The sequence below is a fragment of the Raphanus sativus genome, unplaced genomic scaffold (assembly GCF_000801105.2).
Source record: "Raphanus sativus cultivar WK10039 unplaced genomic scaffold, ASM80110v3 Scaffold3093, whole genome shotgun sequence".
NCBI lineage: Eukaryota > Viridiplantae > Streptophyta > Magnoliopsida > Brassicales > Brassicaceae > Raphanus > Raphanus sativus.
In genome coordinates, this window is record NW_026618400.1 from 4,009 (window position 1) to 12,386 (window position 8,378).

Genomic DNA, 8,378 nt, shown 5'->3' on the forward strand with positions numbered 1-8,378 from the left:
CCCCCGGGTCGCCAGAAATCCGTGTTTTGCGACTTTCCGAGATCCCGCAAACAAAACTCCTTTTCCTGCTCCAAGATTTCGGAGAACCCGTAAGACGTCAACGGACAGAAAGACTTCGTATAAAACGGTGATGGTTATCTTAAAACACCATTCGCCTCAGCAATGGATCGAAGATCTTCCGAAAGACTCGACATCCAAGTAGGAGCATTCTTTCAAAGAAATCGTAGAAAACAACGGAAGTCCGGAAGACGGCCCGAAAGGGACCAAACCCGATCGGACGGCCCATTTACGATTTTCTAAAAGATAGATACGACGGTTTACAATTATCTTCACATAACAAGATAAATGTTAAACTTCCGAAAGGATAAATGTCAACTTTCCCGATAAACACGAAGGCCGACGAAAATGGAAAAAGCCCAGCTCGCGGCAGACTCAGCCCATCAAGAATAGACCGTCATATGGGAGTATATAAGCAAGGCTAGGAGCAGAGGAAGGGGGATCCGAAATCAGAAGAAAGAAACCACTCTAGAGCAACTTAGAACTTAGGCTTTTATTTCCTTTTTAGCGAGCTGCGACTCAACTAGGTTAGATCTAGGTTTTGAGACTAGCGACGATCGACAGCTCTTGCGGCCGAGATCTCGACCTGTTGTTCAAACGCTCTCCGCAAATTCGGAAATAAGATTCTTTCTTTTGCTCTCTTTATTTTACGCATTTATTCCCAAACTATACTCGTATTAACTTTGTCGTGCGTGGCCCAGCAGATAGCCGGGATCCTCGGGGAAAACTAGGTCAACTTAGTTTTCCTACGTTTAAACTTAACTAAAATCGACAGTGCGAATTTCGGTTCCCACAGTTTGGCGCTAGAAGGAGGGGGATACACGGATTTATCTTTCTCGCAACTACGCACGCCCAGTTAAGCATGACTGCTAACGCGGAAAAAGACAAGCAAACGCACGACGGACCAGCCGCCGATGCCAACGCTGAGAAGACTCCTGCCGGAAACGTATCGACGGTCACTGCCGAGGCAAACACCGCGATGCTGGACCAGGTGAAGGAACTGTTCGCCACCGCCCAGAAACGGTCGGAAGAACAAGAGAAACTAATGGCTTCACTCGCTAAACAGGTCAATACCTTAACAGCGAAAAGCAAACTCCCGCGCGGATCCACCAAGGTGAGGCGTGTCAGGAGGCTCGACTTCGGAACTGCCGGAGACCAAGAAAAAGATGCCCCGAGAAAATCCCCGGAACTCATCCCTGACGATACCACTCCGGCGGGGCAGAAGAAAACGACGGATAACCTCCCATCTCCCGCAAGGGAAAACGAAGGAGACGACGTCGAAAGAATCAATCTGGATATCAGCGATCAATCGGATCCGTCCGACGAAGACGCCGACATCCACCACAGAAGGACCCGAAGTCAGTCAGCTCGACTGGCGGCAGCCTTCGAAAAACCCATGACAGAAGAGGAAGAAGACCTCTACTGGTCAGAGCAAGAGAGGTTGGCTGAAGACCAGACTCGGGCCTATCGCAGCCAACGTAGACAAAGGAGCGCGAACGGCGCCAACGAGATCCATGATTTGCGCGAGTACATCGCAAAAACTGCAGCCGAGGTGAAAGCGGTAAAATCGCAGATTCACCACGCAACCAGCACTGCCCCCGAGATCGACCTGCTCCTCGAGGAATCGAGAAAGACTCCGTTCACCTCTCGAATCACGGACGCACGAGTCTCAGATCCCGGGAAAATAAAGCTTCCCACCTACGACGGAACCACAGATCCGAAGGCACATCTGCAGTCCTTCCAGATTGCGATGGCGAGGTCTAAACTTCCGGAGCGGGAAAAGGACGTCGGCTGCTGTCTCCTATTCGTCGAGAACCTCAGAGGTGCTGCGCTCGAGTGGTTCTCACACTTGAAAAGAAACTCCATCGGAAGTTTCCGCCAGCTTGCTTCAGCTTTTCTGAAGCAATTCTCCATGTTCATGGACAGGGAAACTTCCGACGTAGACCTTTGGAGTCTAATTCAAAAGGAAGATGAACCGCTCCGCGACTACATAAGGAGGTTCAAACTCGTGATGTCCAGGGTAACAGGCCTCAGCGACAGAGTCGCCATCGACGCCCTGAGAAAAAACCTCTGGTACAAATCGAAATTCCGAAAGTGGATTTCTTTGGAGAGGCCACGCACCATCCAGGACACTCTCCACAAGGCGACGGATTTCATCATCATGGAAGAAGAGATGAAAGTCCTAGCGCAAAAGCATGGACCGCAGAAAGCGTCCGGCAAGAAGAAAACCTCTCGTAACGACAAGTACGTCCATCACGAAGGGGAAGACGTCCAAGGCGAACATAACTACGCCGTCAATTCCGAACAAGGAAGGACCGCCGGAAACACTTGGACGCGGAACTCGTACAAGGACAATTCCAGCTGCGAGTTCCATCAGACGAGAGGTCACTCCACCGCCAACTGCAAAGTCCTCGGCGCTAGACTCATTACGAAGCTGCTTGCCGGCGAACTAGCAACGGTCAGGAGCGTGAAAGACCTGCTCCTAGATTCTGACCGTCCGCCGAAGACCGACGGAGCCAATCCCGAGAATAACGCTCCTGGAACTCAATCGGGCGAAAAACGCGGACGGAGACAAGACGGCGAAGGAAACAACAACAACCGCCAAAGGATCAACATGATCATCGGAGGATCGCATTTTTACCAGGACTCCGTTTCGTCGATCAAAGCCTACGGACGGAGGGCCGAAACAAGCCCCGGATGGTGTCCAGAGGACGACGTTCCCAATCACGCAATCATCTTCGAGGAACAGGATACGGCCGGACTCGATAAACCCCACTACGATCCTCTGGTCATCGACTTGGTGATTCAGGATCTCGAAGTCGGCCGCATCCTCATCGACACAGGAAGCACGGTCAACATCATGTTCCGCGACACTCTGCAGAGGATGAACATACCCCTCGGAGAAGTCATCCCAGAACCAAGACCGTTGACTGGATTCTCGGGCGTCACGTCCATGACCCTCGGAAAAATCAGACTCCCGGTCATGGCTAAAGAAGTCACGAAGATCGTCGAATTCGCGGTAGTGGATAACCCGGCTATCTATAACGCCATAATGGGAACTCCTTGGATAAACGCCATGAAGGCAGTCCCGTCCACTTACCATCTCAGCGTCAAGTTTCCAACACCGACTGGAACAGCGGTAATCTGGGGAAGCCAAAAACAGTCGCGACTCTGCTTCCTGGCCGAACATAAATTGCGCAGCAATCGGAACGCCCCAGTAGCTAACCCGAAGCGAACTAAGAAGCATCTGAGTATCTCCGAGAACTCAGCAAAGAACAGCTCGGATTTGTCCGAACAGGCCACAACTCAGGATAGCGGGAAAATCCTCGAGTCCATCGCCGAAAGAACGGATGACCTAACTCCCAACGCGACCACCGACTTAGCTGAAACAGTCAAGGCGCCGGAAATCGTGGAGTAATAGCAACCGCGATAGAAACAGAACTACGAGATGGCTTGATCCTCGCAAGAGGTACGTAGGCAGCTCGTCGCAACCCGACGAGTTCAGCTATCCCCTCACCAAAAAGGGGGGGGGGGAAGATGGGGACAAACATCCTTGTACTCCCGCAAAAATACTTTTCACATGTACTCTACATTATAAAGTCTTTAATTCAAATGCTTACTCAACGCATAAACATTACGGAAAACGAAAATCATATCTTTGAGGAACGCGAGACGTCGTTAGTTCCCGAAAAGTCTTGATTCTCCATTCTCCTCCAAACAGTCCATCCGCGACTCTAAAAAACTCTATCAAACAGTCTGTCCGCGACTCTAAAGTTCATTTCCGTCGATTGGCCCCGACGGAAAAACATAGAAACGTTTCACTCAATCAAATTCGTAGTCTGGCTTCTAACGAAGTCCTCTTGCATCCGACAAGGATACCATAGCGCGCTATACAAAAAATCCAAATTTTGGTTAGCTCTTCGTAAAGGAAGTAGCTCGACTCGTATCCAAACGAATCATATAAGCCGATAAGCACTTCGCAGATTCTAAAACGGTACGAGTCAGGTCGAAATCGCAAACAGGCAAAACGAAAGCCGATTTGTCATCGCACAGCTTCAGTCCGAAAGTAGACCTAGGTCTTGCCCTAAACCCGGCCTTGCTGGTATCTAAGACATCTCATAGGCATAAGTATCCAGAATACGAGATTCCAAAATTTGCCTCTTATCGCTTACAAACCTAACGTTCGCTACAAAGTAACCTACGGATCAAGCGACAAAAAAAAGAGATTGAATACGAAGTGACTGCACGTATTCAAACCCTCTACACTTGACGAAAGTATAAATCAAAACGCAGAATTCATAAAAGCATTCATAGCAGGGATTCAAAAGCCACCAACGGCCAATCCCGAGAAACACAAAGTCACGCGACCTCCTAAGGGTCGCAACACATACATACAAACAGCCACACTTGGCCTATCACAAATTATAATCGAATGCATAACAATCGGTTAGAGATATTCCAAACGAGGAGTCGGGCTGGTCGACCTCTTCACCCCCGTCGCCTGCATTCAAACCCGCGCCTACATCCGCCGTATCTTCCGAGACTTGGATAGGATTCCACAACTCTCGAATTCTCCCTTCGATCGGAGGAACAAAGGATTCGGCGTTAGCGCATATTCTCATCGAGCCATCCATCGCGGCAAGTTCGCCGGAAAGAGAGAAACCCTCACGCTGCATCTTGTGTAGAGTACCGACCGAACCACGACACTCGCGAAAATCGCCTACAAAGTCCTGAGCCTCTTTGTACGCTTCGAATTCGGTAGAGAAAATTTCGGCCCTTCGGTTCAGCTCGGCGGCAGCTCTTCTCCGCCCGCTCCTTTCCGCACGAACGAGGGCTCGAGCCTGGACCTCGGCTTGCCGGCGTTTTTGCTCCTCCACCTCCAACCGATACTTGGCGAATTCCCTTTCCGTTTCCTCCGCTTTGAAACGGGCCAGCCGGGCAGTACGGAAACTTCCATCGATCGATGCGTTCCACACTCTCACGGCCTGCAAAGAAGTCGAGGTCAAATAAAAAGAAAAGGGGATTTACTCAAGTTTCGAAAACAAACCTCGTTGACCAAGCGAGCACCCTCCGCAGTCACCTTGTCCCTCTCCTCGTTGTCCAAAGACTCGTCACGGGAAAACGCCGGAGGGAGTTCATCAAAGAAGTCACCCGGGGGAGGAACACCCTGATTCTCTGTAGTGAAGTCAGGATCGTATCTCGGCAGCTCACCATTTCCCGACGAGGCCTCGAAAGCAATCCCTTTATCCTTCCGAGATCTCCGCCTCCGCCTTGAAGGGGCAAAAACGTAGGATCCATCATTGACACAAGGCCGCGTACCGCCTCGCGATCGGTGAAGCGCGACCGCCCCTCGAATCCGGTCAAGAGTAAAGGAGTTCCAGGAACAAGGCATTGTCCTAAAAATGTCTCTCTTGGTCGAAAGATCGGAAGGAACATGCGCGAGACACCTGTTCTCTGAACAAAAAAAAAAAAAAACACACGTTCAGTACTCGCTTTTCGGATTCTAAGAAAGGGGATGCGACAATCTTACCTCGTTGGTACAACCAGTCCGTCGGGAATAGGTGGAGAAAGCCTTCCTCGACAGACTCTCCATCTATCCTCACGAAAAAGAAACGGTCAACGTAATCCTTGGCGTGCGAGGTGACTCCATGGATTACCGAAAAATTGGTCCTCGCCTTCATGGAGTATACTCCATTGATGCTCGTCGTCTTGGAGTTCCACAACCCTTCGAAGTCAGCAGGGCTAAGGTCCATCCCTAACTCGTAACTCAAAATCACAACGCCAAGCCAGCTTTCCAAAGCCGGCACGTTCAGCTGGCTGATTACGATTCCGAAACGGTCGAGAGCCTGAACAATGACCCCAGGGATTGGGAACCACAGTCGGCATTGCGTCAGGAACGCCTCGTAGCAAGTAAAGTAACCCTTCGGAGGATGCTCCGAACTCTCATTCCCACGAGGAATGCGAAACATGACTCCCTTCGGAACCTCATAAAACTCTCGAAGAGTTCCGAGATATTCAGGGGATACTTCGCTCGGCGAGTCAGTTTCCTTACGCACCCTCAGAGGTCGCCGGGGAATCGGGATCACGGGAAGGGGAGCATCAGAACCGAAGACGGCGTCGCAATACGCGCTCCTGTCAATCTCTGGAACCTCGGGTTTCGGAACTTCCTCCTCGGCATGGAAACTATCCGAAGACGAGTGAGACTGCCTCCTCGAGGATTTTGATCTTGAAGTCATTCTTTTCTTAAAGGTAGAGAGAGAATTTGCAAGAGAGAGATTAACTTAAGATTCTTGGGTGAAATAAGAATGGTAAAGAATTCACAAGTCTTTATAGGCAAGGATTTGACTATTCACCCCGACCTTCGACACGATTTCGTCTCCATACTTTCCTCACGAACCATACCGCAAGCTAGGACCTACAAACCCTACGGCTCCTAGCTAGCTGGGGGGCTAACTGTTGGGGTCAAAATCGGTCAAGACGAAATCGATGTCCGAAAGTCTCGGAAAAACATGAAAGATGTTAGAGCAACCTCGAGAGACTAATTGTTAATCGAGAAACCTTGGAAAAATATTAAGTTCGAGATTAATCATCTCGAAATCAACGGCTAGAAACGTTTTCTACACGAGGAAAAACCTACGGAAAACTAAAAAGAACGCAAAAACACGCACAAGCCGAAGGAACCGAGCAGCCGACTCCGGTCGCGGCCGTGGCCGCCGGGCGGCTAGCCCCCGTGCTGGCCGTAGCCGCCGCCGGCTAGCGCCCGTGCTGGCCGTGGCCGCCGGGCGGCTAGCCCCCGTGCTGGCCGTGGCCGCCGGCGGCTAGCCCCCGTGCTGGCCGTGGCCGCCGGCGGCTAGCGCCCGTGCTGGCCGTGGCCGCCGGGCGGCTAGCCCCCGTGCTGGCCGTAGCCGCCGGCGGCTAGCGCCCGTGCCGGCCGTGGTCGCCGGGCGGCTAGCCCCGTGCTGGCTCGGGTCGTCGGACGGCTAGTCTTCGTGCGTAAGTTCTAGGCCCCCGGGTCGCCAGAAATCCGTGTTTTGCGACTTTCCGAGATCCCGCAAACAAAACTCCTTTTCCTGCTCCAAGATTTCGGAGAACCCGTAAGACGTCAACGGACAGAAAGACTTCGTATAAAACGGTGATGGTTATCTTAAAACACCATTCGCCTCAGCAATGGATCGAAGATCTTCCGAAAGACTCGACATCCAAGTAGGAGCATTCTTTCAAAGAAATCGTAGAAAACAACGGAAGTTCGGAAGACGGCCCGAAAGGGACCAAACCCGATCGGACGGCCCATTTACGATTTTCTAAAAGATAGATACGACGGTTTACAATTATCTTCACATAACAAGATAAATGTTAAACTTCCGAAAGGATAAATGTCAAATTTCCGAAAGGATAAATGTCAACTTTCCCGATAAACACGAAGGCCGACGAAAATGGAAAAAGCCCAGCTCGCGGCAGACTCAGCCCATCAAGAATAGACCGTCATATGGGAGTATATAAGCAAGGCTAGGAGCAGAGGAAGGGGGATCCGAAATCAGAAGAAAGAAACCACTCTAGAGCAACTTAGAACTTAGGCTTTTATTTCCTTTTTAGCGAGCTGCGACTCAACTAGGTTAGATCTAGGTTTTGAGACTAGTGACGATCGACAGCTCTTGCGGCCGAGATCTCGACCTGTTGTTCAAACGCTCTCCGCGAATTCGGAAATAAGATTCTTTCTTTTGCTCTCTTTATTTTACGCATTTATTCCCAAACTAAACTCGTATTAACTTCGTCGTGCGTGGCCCAGCAGATAGCCGGGATCCTCGGGGAAAACTAGGTCAACTTAGTTTTCCTACGTTTAAACTTGACTAAAATCGACAGTGCGAATTTCGGTTCCCACAACTTCTGGTTATTCTCCACTGATTAGTGGTTCCAAATAAAGCTTCTTAGATCGTGGTTCATCTTGGTTTGATAAGAATCATGAAAGATATTATCATATGTCCGACAGGGCTAATCTGGAATCATCTGGATAGAAAGTGAGATATCTTCTTACTCACAACTCCTATGAGATTTGTTCAACTTCCTGGTTATTCTCCACTTGATTAGTTGTTCCAAATAAAGCTTCTTAGATCGTGGTTCATCCGGTTTGATAAAATCATGTAGATAATGGCATATGTCCGAACAGGCTAATCTGGAATCATCTGGATAGAAAGTGGGGATATCTTCTTACTCACAACTCCTATGAGATTTATTTAACTTCTGGTATTCTCCACTGATTAGTGGTTCAAAGCTTCTTAGATCGTGGTTCATCCTTGTAAGACTCGAACCTGGATCCCAAGACC

The 8,378-nt window shown here is 50.0% G+C and overlaps 1 protein-coding gene across 1 annotated transcript; it reads right to left on the bottom strand.

Annotated features, from left to right (window-relative positions):
- Positions 1-4,472: 4,472 nt before the first annotated feature.
- Positions 4,473-5,449, bottom strand: LOC130506305 (uncharacterized). Its single transcript, XM_057000936.1, has 2 exons — positions 5,105-5,449; positions 4,473-5,042 (listed from the first exon to the last, which is right to left on the bottom strand). The coding sequence occupies exons 1-2, from the start codon at positions 5,447-5,449 to the stop codon at positions 4,473-4,475; spliced, it is 915 nt and encodes a 304-aa protein (XP_056856916.1).
- Between the last annotated feature and the right edge of the window lie 2,929 nt (positions 5,450-8,378).

What these genes read in the sequence shown, in the direction of transcription:
- LOC130506305 (XM_057000936.1), bottom strand. Translation starts at nt 5,449, where the DNA reads ATGCCTTGTTCCTGGAACTCCTTTACTCTTGACCGGATTCGAGGGGCG. An exon ending in GTGCTCGCTTGGTCAACGAG is followed by an intron (nt 5,043 to 5,104) that starts GTTTGTTTTCGA and finishes ACTTCTTTGCAG; the next exon opens with GCCGTGAGAGTGTGGAACGC.